Below are 15,946 nucleotides of genomic sequence, written 5' to 3' on the forward strand. Positions count from 1 at the left end.
ACAAACTCCAGCTATACAAAGTCCTCTGGTGGTGTGTCCTAGGGGTTGATACTGGGGCCAATAATGTATAACATCTTTATTAATGACCTGGAAAGAGGGCATTCTCAGGAGTTTTGCATATGATAAAAACCTAGGAGGAGTTCCTGATAATCCAGATGGTTGTGATGGCATTTGAAGTGGCCTCAGAGACTGAAGAAATGAAAACAGGAATCTCAACTGTCACAGAATCACAGAATGCTATCTGATCTAACCCCCCTCACTCAAGCAGGGCTACCTAGACCATGTCCAGATGGCACATAATCACCATTCTGTGATTCTGTAAACATCTGTTATATGCTGCTATCAAGGCTGAGATGCTAGATTCAATGAGGCCCGGTCTGACTTAATATGCACTCACCTGGATCCCTTTACAGAATTTCCCCTTATTTAATTATATGAAGGATAGTCTGCTAAAAGATCATTTCATCCATTCATCCTATAATGGTCAGAGACTTTCTCCAGTTATAGATGGTTCACTGTGTCTAATTATACCCTTACATTATGCATAATTTAGATGCTATGAACATTGTGCTATGTTCATCTTGCTGCCTGCCACTTTCTGAACTTGTTCAGTAGCTGCCTGTGAAAGAGCAGGGGTATGTCTGCTCTGTGGAAGGGAAACCTGGTCTTAATGGTGACACAGTGAGACCTACTACTTCAGTGCTATCAGTACCTGCTAGAAAACCAGCTGTCTGGAAAATTACATGCAGGGACATTTCAACCAAGGGCAAATAGATAGCACTCCAGTAGCTGCTGATCAGACTCTACAAAGAGTCCAAGAACAGAACTGACACTGGTGTACAGCTCTGGATCTTTCAACTCAGAGTCAGTCTCCAGTTTCCAGTTCCTTAGGTGTAGTAGCTAACATCTCTGCAATGGACCTAACCACCTCTGACATTTCTGAGAAAAACAGTGTATACATTTTATTCCAAAAATGGATCTGGAAAGTCGAACATAAACAGTAAAACCATAGTTGCAAGTTAGTTCTGAAAGTGGCTGAAAAGGACAGTGTATGAAGGATGTTATTGAAAAGCTATCATAGGTGTATAAGACTCCTCTTACTCTTTTTGTTGCTGTTGTCCTTGTGAAGCCATGTATCAGCCTTTGATTTCTTTTAGAGTAAATCTCTTGTCCTTTCTATTGGGTGACCCTGATGGCAACTGAATAAAAGGATTGACTGGTTCAATGGATCAATCCAATAGTGAGTATGGGAGTATGAGTGTCCAGAATTATCTTTCTCCTCCATGCACACAAATATGCATGCAAACTGTAGTGTCTGCAGGAACCAATAGTTGATTTAAAGCAAAATTTGAACTGCCAAAGTTCCTCTGCATAGCAGTTCTACGCTCATGTGTATGAATTATCTTTATTTTACAAAATTTGAGTATCTTTATGGTATGTTTGAAGTGGGTCTTATTCTAAAGGGCATATTCTGACTGGCTGTCTACAGAAATATTGGAACAGATCTCAGTAGGAACATTTGTAAGGTAAAAATTATTAGACCTTTAAAGTTATGTGGGTACTGAATTGCTGCTAGTTTCAATGAGAAGCACCAAAATAGCTAAGATGTTCTAGACCTAAAGCATTATTCAACATAAAATTAAATCTTTGAAATTTGGGCCCAGAACTCATTTGCTGATATCTATTACTCTGTCAGAAATAAAGAAAGGGTGGAAAGTGGCACTTTCAAATTATATACTATTTTGGTCTTGTGCATAAGTTACTTCCTCATGAATCTTTGTCAAACACAGAACAATTTCAAAATTGTAGTGTGTCTGACTCATTGAGGGAGGGTTTGGGAAACAAATTACTCATGTGAAATTTTTTATTAGTGTCCATCTCAGTGTCTCATCACAGTCAAGAGACACAGCACTGTGAAGAACCTTCATGCACTTTACAGGAGAGCCTGTAAGTAACACTTTGAGGTTAATATCAAGGCACTTTGGATACTAATAATGGACTGTTAGCTGTTCTAAGATAAAAGGATTTGCTTTAAGTTAGTTGCTGTTGCCTTATTGATTTGAGGGTCTGTTCCTAAAGTTCATGAATCAATTTAGCCCTAAGCTCTCCCAAAACTATGCATAAAGCTATTATGTGTAGGAGACCATGTAACCTCTCATGTTCCCTTCCATCCCTCACACTGGAGTTTTCTGTGTTCTGTACAGTTGTTTTTGGCAGTAGACAAACTACCATCTGAGTTTCCCAAACTGCCTCCATTCCATTCCAGTCTGTGGGTCTGTTGCACCAGAGCTTCCAAACATAACACAGCCCATAGCGATGTGAGAAAATCTGATTTCTTGTTCCATGTCCCTTCCATAGCTGTCCATTTTCTATGGCTGCCCACAACACATTTTCTGTGTCCTGCTCCAAGTGCCCAGCTCAGTCAAATATAACCCCAGCTAGCAGTGGAGAAACACAGGGAGAGGTTCATCTCACTTGGCTTTGAATAGCTCTGAGTAATACAGGTGCTTTCATAGTGGAGCTAGACAAAAAGCTCTCATAGGAGTCTAAAAGAGACCTGAAGTATAGTTCTGGAAAACTGCCCTTTTCTCCTCATTGACATGTAGGTATATAGCTCAGATGTGAACATCACAGAATGGCTTGGGTTGACAGGTCCCTTTAAAGATAATCTAGTCCAACCCCCAGTACTATAGACATAAGATATTAGAAGACATTTACCCAATTTATGGCATCCTAAAGACTTGTTAATATCTTGCAGCATTCAGAATTTCCTGAGCCAATATGTCAATCAGTTGCTATTTTTGCATGTTTGTTTGGTTTGGCATGTGTAGGAATTGTCACTTTATTTGTGGTGCTTTGATCTTTAGTATTTCAAGGTCCTAGATGCACATATATGATTAGATATTTTAGTCATCACTTATGCTTAATGTGTTTAGTACCATTTACTTTCCTTCCCCCTGCAGTTAAAAGCAAAGAGTGTGAATATGAGAAAAAATGAGGGTCACAATGAAGCCCTGAGGATAGTTATGGTAATGTTACTGAATGTTTGATTGGTCTTTTATTTCTCTGTTCGATGCCCTGCATTGACCAAAGGAAATAATGTGGGACTCCCTCCTGTATTTTTCCCTCTTACTAAACCATGGTTCAGCATTGTATTTTTGATGGTATCCAAAAAAGGGAAGTAATTCTCTTACATTTCAATGTAACTGATCCAGGCTAGGAAAGAAGGCTGCTGAAACTGCCAGAAAAGGAAATACTTGTTTTTACATTCTTATTGTGTCCTTTCTCTGTGTCCTTTCTCTTCCTTAATTTCTGAATTCCTGTATAAAATCCTAACAGGATTTATGAGACAAAGATCACTGTGTAGCCAAAGCTTTAGCATCAATGGGATATGTTTCCCATTTAACCTAATGTTTCTCTTAATAAGACTTCATGTTTATGGATGAGGATCCTGCACACTATGCAGGGCAAAGGGCCTGCCAAATCCCTATACTCCTCCTGAGATCAGCCCAAACAACAGTGATGTGCAGAGAAAAGTTGTGTCGGACTTGTTGTGAAGGCACAAAAACTGATTGGTATTACTGAGGCTTAATCTAATGGCACTTGTAGTCCCCAGGCTTTTCCTGAGTTAGATCTGTATCAAAATAGAAAGCAGACTTAAATACCTGATTCTGTTTGTCATACTTTTCCAAGTCAGCTATGTCTCTATTTTTAAAAAAAAGAAGCTAATTATTTAGTAAATCCCATTCATTTTCTCACTGCACATTTTTAGGAGACATCTGCTTCTTCCATTATATTAAAAATTGGCAAGATGTTTGCTTGGGTGGCTAATCCATATGCTAGAAATGTAGACCTGTTGATCACGTCTAAGAAAACAGTAGCCCGGGTAGAGAAGGTTCAACAAATACTCCCTGCAACTATTAGGAGTTTTAATCTATCACAGTTTAACTAAATGAGCACTGTTGGCCCCTTCTAACTCAATTATTCTATTCTATTCTATTCTATTCTATTCTATTCTATTCTATTCTATTCTATTCTATTCTATTCTATTCTATTCTATTCTATTCTATTCTATTCTATTCTATTCTATTCTATTCTATTCTATTCTATTCTATTCTATTCTATTCTCTCTGTGGCAAGCCATCATCAGCTGCAGGGTGAGCAAGTGACTAGGACAAGACCAAACCAGTAATGAAGACAGTCACAACTTCTTGGGTGATCAATATGGAGTCTCCATTGAAGGCGGCGAAGAAATCATATATGATGTGAACACATAATGTATAAAAGTTACATAGCTCTAGCACAGGGCTCATGGCTGAGCTGGATAGACCCTTGCTAGGGACTTGTGATGCTATGTTTTTATCCTCAAATCTGTAGCCATATCTGAAATATCACAAGCAGGACCTTAAAAATGCTTTAAGATTGTTCTGTTTTATTTTAAAAAACCTTTTAATTATGTTGCATTAATTTCAGTACATCACAATCCTTAAAAATTATGGCCCAACCTCCTTGCTAGAGAGGATCCTTTTGAGAATTTGTTTTTATAATTACTCCTGACAGCATGCCATATGGTAGATGAATATCATGCTTTCAGAGCTGAGTAAGTATTTACTAGAGAGGGAAACTAAGGCATAGAGAGGTTCCCCTTGGACCCTACAAAAAACCAGCATTAGAGACAGAACTAGAGCACAAGAGTTTCCAGTTCCCCTCTCTGGGAGTGGGAGTTTCTCATCATGAGAAACTACGGTGAAAAGAAAGTGGCACTTGAGATCAAGAAACTGCTTTCCAAGAATAATTCTTTCGTTACACTAGATAAACAGTGGTAGCAGCCCCCACATTAGTTCATATTACAGGACCGAAGAAAAAGTACTTTGCTTCAGACTGCAATTGAAATGAAGGTTTTGTTCTTGTCAGCCTCCTGTTAAAATTCCTATCTGCACCTAACAGCTTCAGGAGAGCTTTTGTGATTTATGTTTCTAAGAGGAAACATTCCAGGAAGCTCTCACAGTTCACTATTTCTTTAAACACTGAATTTGATGCTTTAGTTGAGCCAAAGATTTATTTCTACCTCTGAGCCAGTGTGTTATTTTCCCTTCCCAAGGATTCACAGCTGTTTAAGTGCCTGCTGATAGAAGAATTTTCAGTCTCCACAGTTTTTTAAGTTAAAAGTTTTCATCCTTGGAGTGATTCTCCTACATTGAATATCTATCCTTGTTGCTGATGTCTGGTGAAGAAAAACTGAGGTATCAAAGACAAACAAGTCTGACTATTACCTTGGGAAAGTCTGAGGTCAGAGATGGGCTCTGGACTGTGCAGAGACATCTGAGCATCCATGCCACAGGCTCCAAAACTCACTGTGCCCAATGCCTTTCCTGCCTTGAAACTCTGGATTCATGCAGGTTAGGTACAAACCTACCACGCATGTTCTGGGGACTGCAGAGATCTCATGTAACAGCATTGATTATGCCCAGTAAAGGAGACTTTTTGATTATTTTCAAGTTCTGTCCATATCTTGCAGGTCTCCGGCCTCCTGGTCCAGAAGTATAGCATTTGTTAATTCTAAGGCTTTGTTCTTGACTATCTCCAATCTTTAGGTATAGTCATGCCAAACTCCCAGTCACATATTGCAACCATTTACTGAGTGCTAATAAACATTAACCCAAATACACCACATACATACACACAAATGTGCAAAACCATGCAAAAACTGTGCCTGAGAACAGCTGTGGAATCAGTGCTGCTAAAGAAAACTCAAAATGTGTTATTTTCTCACACGGATGTTTTTGCATAGTATTACATAAATTTGCATTTTATTTTTTTTTATGGCTTCTCAAGTAAAGAACAGAACACCAGATGTATTCACTGTACAAGGCAGTTTTTCTTACATCTACAAAGAAGTTGTGGCAGCACATACTGTTTAAGGATCCGATCCAGGAAGTACTCACTGACAGGATTTGCTGGCTGTTAGGTCTGGTTCTGTTTGACTCCAGGATCATGAACATCTCGGTTTTGACTATGTTTCCTAAAAATGCCTTTCAGTAGAAAGAGGACAAAGCAGACCAACCACACAAGCAGAGGACTACTCTGCTCACAGCAAAGCTTGTGTGCTAATGATCCTCTCCATTTCACTTGCAGGACCTTCCCAAACATGCTGATTTTTGCATACTTGGAGGACATCAATTTCACTCCTGTGAAGCAGCTGCTAATTGCTTTTATATTCCATTCACAGCTGAGTTCACTTAGGCCCTGGAGGGAAGCAATTTTCTCAGCCTTCCCAAGCAGAGTGATAGTGCAGGAACTGAGTCCACCCTGAGAACTACTGCCAACCATTCACCTGTGCTGAAGCAGTTAACTCAGCATTTTTCAGGATAGTCCTCAGGCCCAAGTGAGGCCAAAGAAAAACAGCTCAGCAGTCCAAGAAGGTTCCAGATGGGGCTGGAAGCCTGCTCCCATCACTCTCTGCTCCAGTTGCATGCAATGCCCAATAACACAACCAATAACTAATCACAATGAGAAGAAGGGGAAAATGGTGCAATGAATGCCAACAGAATTTATAAAGTCCAATGCCTGTAAAATAAAGTATGTGTACAAAATCAAAGTTTCATTCCGGGCTGCCCGCTGTGTTCAAGCTAAGCAAAAGACAGAGTAACATCTTCAGAATGTATCTTACAAAGACAACTGTTCCCTATTTAAGACAAATTTACAACAGTTTGTTTTATTTGATTAGTATCTCATTTGTTCTAGTATGTTGAAAGGCTAATATGCATATAAATTGACCTGGCATCTTTGGACAAATTGCATTATAAATATTTTATTGTAAAAGAAGAAGGAAAGATGCGAGCACTCGACTGTCTACCATCAAACTGAATTGAATCACAGAAATACTCTGTAATTTACAGAACGGCCATGCTGGTAGGCAGGAGAGATGGTGACAAGAACAAGCTATTAGAGTTAAAAGTGTGTATCACACAGAATCTGCAGAGGATTGTGTCCAGACCATTCTTGAGTATCTCCAGTGAGGGAGACTCCACAACCTCTCTGGGCAATTCATTCCAGTGCGCAGTTGCCTGCAAAGAAGCTCTTCCTCATATTCACGTGGAACTTCCTGTGCATCAGTTTATGCCCATCACTTGTTGTCATCTTGGCACCGTTGTCCTCTTGGCACCATCAAGAAGAGCCTGACTCCATCCTCTTGGCATGCTCCCTTCAGATACTTACATACATTGATAAGGTTCTCTCTCAGACGTCTCTTCTTGAGGCTGAACAGGCCCAGCTTCCTCAGCCTTTCCTCGTAACAGAGATGCTCCAGTCCCTTCATCATCCTCATAGCCCTCTGCTGGATTTGCTCCAGGAACTCCATGTCTCTCTGGTACTGAGTAGCCCAGAGCAGGACATAGCACACCAAATGTGGCCTTACTAGGGCTGAGCACAGGAACAGGATCACCTCCCTTGACCAGCTGGCAATGGTCTTCCTAATGCACTCCAGGATACTACTGGCTTTCTTGGCCACAAAGGCACACTGCTGGCTCATGGGCAGCTTGTTGAATATGGACCAATCTGTAGCTGTGCTATTGCAGAAGAGGGAGAAGGAATGTCACCTCTGAGATGCACTTTCTTCCCTCTGTACCAGCCTACCTCCATTTGAAAAAGCAGAGCTTCACTCCCCATCCCTGGGCAGTGTGCACATGCTATTTCACCAGCTCTTTCCTCCCTGGGAGCTGCTCTTGCTGCTTCCCACAGACCAAGTCAAGCCCCTCTTCTCTGGGATACCAATGGGAAGTTTCCATGTTCCCGTCTTTCCCTTCCTGGTGGCCCAACAAGACAAAGCTAGAGTCTGCAGGGAACACTGGGTGCTACAAGGGGCTTGCATCCCTCTCATTCCTACACACGTGTATGTGTACATATGAACAATTATGTCTACATAACTAATGAGAAATCAAAGTGTGCAAAACATTAAAGGACAAAAGATAGAAAACCTTTTAGAGTCACCTCTTAGAATATTTATATGTGTGATTTGGGGGACAAAGATTTGGGTCTCACGTGCTGCAGTTCTGCCCCATGTGAGTCAGGCCTGCATTTTTTGTAATGTGATGAAGTATTGGACAGCCAGTAAAAAGCACATCATTGTCAGTAGCATGACCCTGGAACTAAGAGTATTTTTCTTTTCCTTTCCGTTTAGTTTAGAGCCATCTCAGTGTCAGCAACAATCAGAAGAAAATGCGAACATTTGTCTCAACAGCCCAGAAAGCATGGGAAATTTTTATATCCGAAAGAAAGCCTGGCTGGAAGTATCAGATGCAGCTTTTTGCAGTTTGCTCTACAGTTGGCTTCCTCTCCAGCTTTCTTTTTTTCCTTGGCATGCGCTTCTCCCTGGCACACCACTCTTTGGGTCCCTTACTGATTTTTGGATTCATCTGGATCTCGCTTTCTATCATGCTCTCCTGCTTCAAGCACCTGCGCTGTTTTAGTGTCCTATTCCTTCTTTCTTGTGGACTTAAAAATGGCAGAAATGCTCTTATTACTGCTGGCACAGGTATCGTGGTGGCTGGCAACATCCAAAATATTTTTCACAACCTAAAGGTTCTGGCAGAGAGCATAACCTGTCATTTAAACCATGAGCAATTTGCCTTGATCAAATATTATGTTGAGGCAGTAAAATGGATTTATGAGGCAGCCAAGCTTCCCACTGAACTACCTAAAGATATAGTGTTCCTAAAGCATGAATTTACACCATCTTATTCAATTTCAGATGATGCATTAAAACAAGAGCTAAATGACACAAAGCATGAGATCCAGAGAGTTGCTAACCAGATATCTTTTATGCTGACTATACTGCCCTGTATAGGCCAGAAAGTATTGCCTATATTTGGGATTTTCCTAGTTTCTTTTGGAACTGGCCTCTTTATAAAAAAATTTGTGGGTTCTCACAGTACCAAATTTAAGAATACTTATATCACAAAACAGTTCATTGCATTTGATGAGCACCAAAAGCAACAGCAAAGACCCTGTCTTCTGCCACTAAACAGAAAAGAAAGAAAAGATTATGCGACAATCCCATCTTTTTGCTTCACAAGGAAGGACAGAAAAAGCATGTGGGTTTTTTTTCTCCCTGCAATTATTCATCTTTGCATCTGGCTCCTCTTTGCTGCAGTAGACTATTTGCTTTATTGGTTAATTATTTCTGTGAATAAATATCTCCAAGAAGTACCAGATCTAGAAATTCAACTCAGCCTCTTTCAGAAAGTAAGTATTTATCAGTACTGTATATTTCTTACTTTAGTGTTAAATAATTTCCCTTCATCTTCAGCAGCTGCAGGAGATGACATAGAACCAATGAGCCAGCAATTCTTCCATGAAATATTATTTATTTCAAAAAAGGGCCACTGCCTTTACAGACATATATATTGGATGGAACCAAACAGTTCTCTGCCCTTTCCTCAGCATCATGGTATTTCTAGAGATTGGTAAATATTGGAAGAAGGACTTTCACTCTTCCATTTATATATATGAAAAGACTAGAAGCTTGAAATTGAAAACTGACAATGCTGACATTTGTGAAGCATCAGTTTTATATTAAAAAGTCACTGTGATGCTGACATAAGACATGCTGACCTTTAGCTGAGTAGTGTCAGGAGCTTGTCAGCCATATGCATGGGTGCACACACATGAAATAATAACACACTGCCATAATCTCAAAGTTCTCCTAGCAGTAGCAGCAGTGGCATAGAGAATCATAGAGTAATTAGGTTGGAAGGTAAGTCTAGAGGCCATCTAGATCAACCTTGTGCTCTAAACAGGGACAACTTCAGAGACAGTTCAGATTGCTCAGGGTCTTGTCTGTGAATACTTCTAAAGATGGAGATTTCACTGCTGGAGTGTGTGACCTGTTTGACACTGCTAGTGCAAAGGAAATCTGCCCAGTTCGATAGCTTGAGAGATCAGGTTTCAAACATTTCCTGAAACCATATTACCCTTTGACACTGTCGGGATAAAAATGTTTCAGAGAATTGCTTGACTGTTAGTACAGTATGATATATGGTCTTTCTTCTGTTAGTTTTGTCTTATTCAACATTTTATATTACTCCACTTAGAGCTCATAATAATGAGCATTCTTTCCCATTTCTTTCCATGGCCTAAAATTTAATCTAACCAAAAGCAATTCCACAGAGTAACATTATTAAGGTGAACAATGCAGTAAGTGCATTGCTTGAAATTACATGCATACATACAATCTTTGGCAGAGAGATTCTGATTCTCACTTTTCTATACATGACATATTGTACCTCTGAGCTTCTTCAGCCAGGCCACATTTTCTATGACACACTGCTAAACCATTGCCGATTCAGCTTAGACAATGTTATGGCAAACTGGTGGTCCTGGTCTGTTATGGGAGGTTCATCTGGTTGGGACTGAAGCATGAAGGGGAAGGGAGATGTAGCACACACCCACCTCGAGGAATGGGAGCAGTTCTGGCAAATGTGAACTGCTAATGAAAATAGCTGGAATTAAGTCAAGCTGCTGGTCAAATGGTGTCAATATTTTGCATTGTATATCAAAATATCAAACTCTTCCATGGTTAGTTTGTCTAAGGTGAGATATGTTGAGGAGACTGATCGCTTTGTGTGCTAAAGGGGTTTTATACCTCATATAAACCCTGCTGCTGCACAGTAGCTGTGGTCTAGCATCACCAGCCCAGCATGTGATATGGTCCTGGTCCCCTGAGGATCCTTGAGAGAATAAGGGTTCAGGTAGGCTGATTGATATTGAAAAATCACCCTGCTCCAAGATCAAGATTATTGCATTCCAACTGAATCAAGCAAAGGCAGCAGGAGGCTAGCATGGATGAGCAAGGAACTCCTGAAAAAAAAGCTCAAATATTAAAAAGAGAAGCACAGAGGAGGTGGAAGCAGGGACAGAAAGACCAGGAGGAATATAAAAACACTACCTTCACTAGGAAGTCCAGCTTTCAGGAACCCCAGGCCTCTGAGACCACAGTACAAGTCTGGAGCAAGGAAGACTTACCCTTGGTAGAGGAAGATCAGAGAACGGAACATTTAAACAAAGCAAGTCCATGGGATCTGGTGGGAGGCACCCACAGGTGCTGATGGGACAGACTGATGTCACTGTGAGGCCACCCTTGATTGTCTTTGAAATGTCACAGGGCCTGAGAAAGGTTCCTGAAGAGTGGAAGAAAGCAGATGTTGTTCCCATCTTCAAGACGGGTAAGGAGGGAACTACAGTCTGGTCAGCCTCACCTTGAACCCCGTGAAGGTGACAGAGAATGTAAACATGGAAGCCATTTTCATACACATGAAGATCAAGAAATATATAAGGGGTATTAAGCATGGACTTAAAAAGGCTAAATCATGCTTGGCCAACCTAACAGCCTTCTGTGATATAAACACTGGATTGCTGGATGAGAGGGGGAACAGTGGGTGCTGATTGTGCCTTTATAAAGGCTTCCAGTGCTGGAACACAACATCCTCACTGACAAACTAATGAAACATGGGCTAGATAAATAGTAAGTGATGTGAACTGAAAATTGACTGAACTGCATGACTCTAAAGGTTCTGATTAGTGGCACAAAGTAACTTCGGATGTCCCTCAGGAGTAGATACTGGAACCTATACTAACCTCTTCATTAATGACCTGCATAGAGAAACAGATTGCAACCACCCAAGTCTGCAGACAGTATAAAACTGAGAAGAGTGTCTGAAACACCTGTGGATTGTGCTGTCATTCAGAGGGACTGGAAAAGGTTAGAAAATTGGGCTGACAGGGACCTCACAATGTTCAGCAAAGGAATATGCCATGTCTTGCAGTCCTTTGAGAGAAATAACTCCATGCACTATCCATGGGGACTGACTGGCAGGGAGGTGGCTGTGCACAAAAAGGCCTTGTGAGTTCTGATGGACACCAAGCTGACCACAAACCTGCACTGTGTCCTTGTGGCAAAGAAAGTGCTAACTTGGGCTGCATTAGGCAGTGCATTGCCAGCAAGCTGAGGGAGGTGGACATTCCCCTCTGCTTAGCACTGGTGAGACCCAGTACAAGGACCATATACTAGAATGAGGGGTCAAGTAAAGGGTCAAGGAGATGATTAAGGGACTGATGAGGAAGACACTGGGACTGTTCAGACTGAAGGAGAGATGTCTCAGAGGGATTTCATCAGTATGCATAAATATCTGATGGGGGGTGAGTGTAAGAAAGAGTATCCAGACTCAGGAAGAATTTCATCACTGAAAGATGTCAAGCGTTGGAACAGGCTGCTGAAATAATGGAGTCACCAAATCTGAAAGTATTCAAGAAACTACTCAATGTGGCACATAGTGTTGTGGTTTAGCAGATGTGGTGGTGTTCAGTCAAAGGTTGGACTCAATGATCTTGAAGGTCTTTTCCAATCTTAACCATTCTATGATTCTATGACCCTTCTCAGTGGTGCACAGTGCAGGGACAAGAGGCAATTGGCACAAATTAAAGGAAATAAATAAATTTCATGTCAGCATTTATTTGTTGTTAACTCTTCAGGTGATAAAACCACAGAACAAGATTTTGAGACAGGTTGTGGATTCTCCATCCCTGGAGATATTAAAAACCTGCAGTAGCCTCAATAGTCTCTGTGAACTGCTGTGTGTGGTTTTGCCTGTGTTTCTATCCTTCATACCTTGAGGGCAGCCTCTTATCATGGCCTGCCTTGCCTGTGACCCAAGTCAAGGCACAGAAGGAATTTAGTCCCACTATCCGTGGCCAGTAGGCCTGAGCCTGAGCCTGTCCAGCTGTTTCATGGGGTTTGTACTATGAATTTTCTCTCTTCATGTGCATTGTTTACTCCTGTGGAAAGCTGGTTAACTCTCTCAAACCAGAAAATGATGCCATCATCATGTTGTTTCTAGTTCCCCAAGGAAGGCTAGTTACATTAAAACATAAAATTTAATCTCAACAGATTTGTCATAACAAGGCTCAGGGCTGCTGATCTCAGGGAGTCTAGGAAGCTGGGTGAGCAGGACAGACTCAGCAACTGCTTGACCTGTTTATTCTTAGCATGAACAGTAAAGATTTTCATGCAGTGGTACCTGTTTCATATTGAGCTTCTAATGCAGTTTTTGCTTGCTTATACATTGGTTCAGTTTTACGATAAAACGTACTGAGTTAGATTGGAAGAGGGTAATGTCAAGAAAAGGCCAACAGGCTAAAACTGGGTAGCATGCTTTGGGCACCTGATTTTTCCCATAAGCATCTAACAGAAGTGCCTGCCTCTGTAGGATGGTTAGAAGAGCTACAAGGAAGAGCAACATATCCCCCTGACATGGTCAGAAAAGACAGCTAGGTGATTCAGTGTCCCTGCAGTGGGACTGAGAAGTTCTTAACTGTCCGAAATGTGGGACAGCTTCCGAGGAGAAATGGTGAAAATACAGTCTGAAACATTTATAAATAGCCAATAAATATATTGTTATGAACATACCATATATAGATCTGGATGGACTAGATGATTTATGGTCCTTTGTAAATCTGAATGTCCAATGGGAGAAATATTCAGAAAGAAGGGAATAATCAACTCTTTTTCCCCTTTTCTTGTGCAGAGGAATGAGAAAAGCTTTATCATTGACATGAGAGAGCATATTGCAAAGACTGATTCTTTCAAGATCCCTTTGTTTAAGCATGACTGCTTCCCTCATCCAGAGCTTGCTCTCTCCACGACATGGATCCAGCTTGGAGTAATCATCTTCTTCTTAATAATTTTTGGGTTATTCTCTGGCCTCCTGACCCAACTTAAAATAGTTGTGTCAGCTTCCTTTTATCCTGACACTGAGGTGAAACGGATACATTATTTGCATGCAAAACTACTCAAGAAAAGAGCGAAAATACATGAGAAGACTGTGAAGAACCTGTTTGTTAGAACGGTAAGCCATCAGCTCTAGGAAAAAAAAGAAACCTCCCTCTCAGAGGATTGTAGCCAGAACAAGGAAGTACTTAAAAAATTGTTAAATTTGTTACCTTCAATTATGTGCTAATAGGCTTTCCTCAATGCTGACCTGCACTGGGGTCAGACATAAGTTGCCTAATGGTGAGATTAGATCATCTAATTGTTTTGTTCTGTTCTTTGACACACATGCCTCAGACATGGCATCGGTGTGCTCAAATGACCATGTGCTGGCAAGAAAATACTTCTCAGACTGAGAGCTTTCCAGAGAAAAAACTTCATTTTCATGAACGTATAAAAAATACCTGGAGCACAAAGAGTATTCTGCAATCTAGACAGCAAGTGTCAGGCAGTAAGAGGAGATTCTAAATGTTAAGAAAGGTGTTCAGTTATTGCTTAGCAAAATGGAAGGTGATATATTTCTGTTTTAAAACACATTTGTCCTGTATATATAAATATGTATATACATATATATACTAACAAAATAACAAACACACATATATACATAAGGAAAATCTAAATAGATAGCTGCAGAAACATATAGTATGTTTTGTTTTGTTTTTTCATACCCTTCAATACTGATTCTACAGGATATTAGTGTCTGAGTGATCTCTAACTCACTAATTTTGTGATCATATTTCTGTCTTCTCAGGTCAACTTTTGGTTTCCAATACTGAAGGCAAGAGAGGCAGTTAGGAAGAAAGAAAGGAGTGTAACAAATGACAACATGGTGTGAAAAAGACCAAATGAATCTTTGGATAAGGCTGAGATGTTTTAGCTCCACAGGGACCTGTGTTTTGCATCATCTTTCCTATGGAATGGCAATTTTAAAATGTAAAAATATCAAGCTCAAAGGTTGAGCATCAGTATTGTGGAAAAGAAGCCATGGTAGATAGTGTGTAATTTACCACAGATTGTTCTGAATTGCATTAATACTTCTTTTTCAACTTGGGGTCTGCTTTTTCTGGTACTTTAGAATTCCATGGAGGATCTATTCTTCCATCTGGAAGCAATCAAACAGTTTGGAGCTTTTAGGACTACAGCAAAAACCTTTCTGGGTTAAGCTAACAGAGGACATAATGGCAGCAGCAGGTTTGCCTTCTTCACGTTTGCCAGATATTGAAGATAGAAGACACAGCAGAGGCTGTTCATGACCTTCTGGGTTGCCCAAGAACCAGGTCTTGGATCTTTCTAGACATTTCTTATGTCTCAACCCTCAGCTGCCCCAAACCCTGCAACCCGGTTCTTTCCCATCCCTAGCTCCTAGTCTCCTACCTAGTCTCCCACCCAGAATTCCTCACTTGGTCGTAGCCTCCCACATTCACATATCCATAGACTGTATCACTAGTGGAGATTGTACCATATCTTTGATGATCATGAGAGAGGTAATGCAGAATGTAGAAGTGCGAATGCTCATGAGAACTAGAATACAGAGGAATCTGGTGCTGTGGGTGTAAACAAACTGTTTTTGAGGAGTAGGGGCCTATGAGCAGAGGTGAACAATGTTTCAAATCATGCAATCTGAGAGAGCTTGCAGAAGTGGCAAAAATGGGCTTAATTATGTTGCTAAAGCCACCATTGCCTTCAGTGAAACAAAATTGAGCTGATACTGAAGTGCTTCACCTATTCAACTAACATGGGTGATGTGACCTTCCTAGGACACAAGACAAATGCAAAAAGCCTAAAGACAGGAGTGACTGAGGTAGTACTAGAGATTTAATGCAGAGCTAAAAAATCTACTCAACAGGCAGTGTGCTCTTGATTTTCAGCCACAGCCAGCTTCTTTTTTTAGGTTGCATAATAGGAAATTCTACTTTTTCCCTCTATAATACATGCATTGTCCCAGGACAGCCATTGATCAATGTCTCTGTTATCTGAATGAATAAAGACTTAGTTAAAACTTTCCAGCTGCAAGTGTCAGAAGTTATTTTCCACCTGAAACACTGAAAAACACCAAGTCTGTTTTCCTTTGGGCCTTCCAAAGCCTCACTCCGCTGTGGACACAGGTGTTCAGGTTGCCAGTGT

At 40.7% G+C, this 15,946-nt stretch overlaps 1 protein-coding gene across 1 annotated transcript; it reads left to right on the plus strand.

Moving 5' to 3' along the window:
• Window positions 1–8,217: 8,217 nt before the first annotated feature.
• Window positions 8,218–14,657, plus strand: DCSTAMP (dendrocyte expressed seven transmembrane protein). Its single transcript, XM_009081478.1, has 3 exons — window positions 8,218–9,243; window positions 13,581–13,901; window positions 14,574–14,657. The coding sequence occupies exons 1-3, from the start codon at window positions 8,218–8,220 to the stop codon at window positions 14,655–14,657; spliced, it is 1,431 nt and encodes a 476-aa protein (XP_009079726.1).
• The last annotated feature ends 1,289 nt before the right edge of the window (window positions 14,658–15,946 follow it).

This window comes from Acanthisitta chloris, unplaced genomic scaffold (assembly GCF_000695815.1).
Source record: "Acanthisitta chloris isolate BGI_N310 unplaced genomic scaffold, ASM69581v1 scaffold1389, whole genome shotgun sequence".
In the NCBI taxonomy this organism is placed as follows: Eukaryota; Metazoa; Chordata; class Aves; order Passeriformes; family Acanthisittidae; genus Acanthisitta; species Acanthisitta chloris.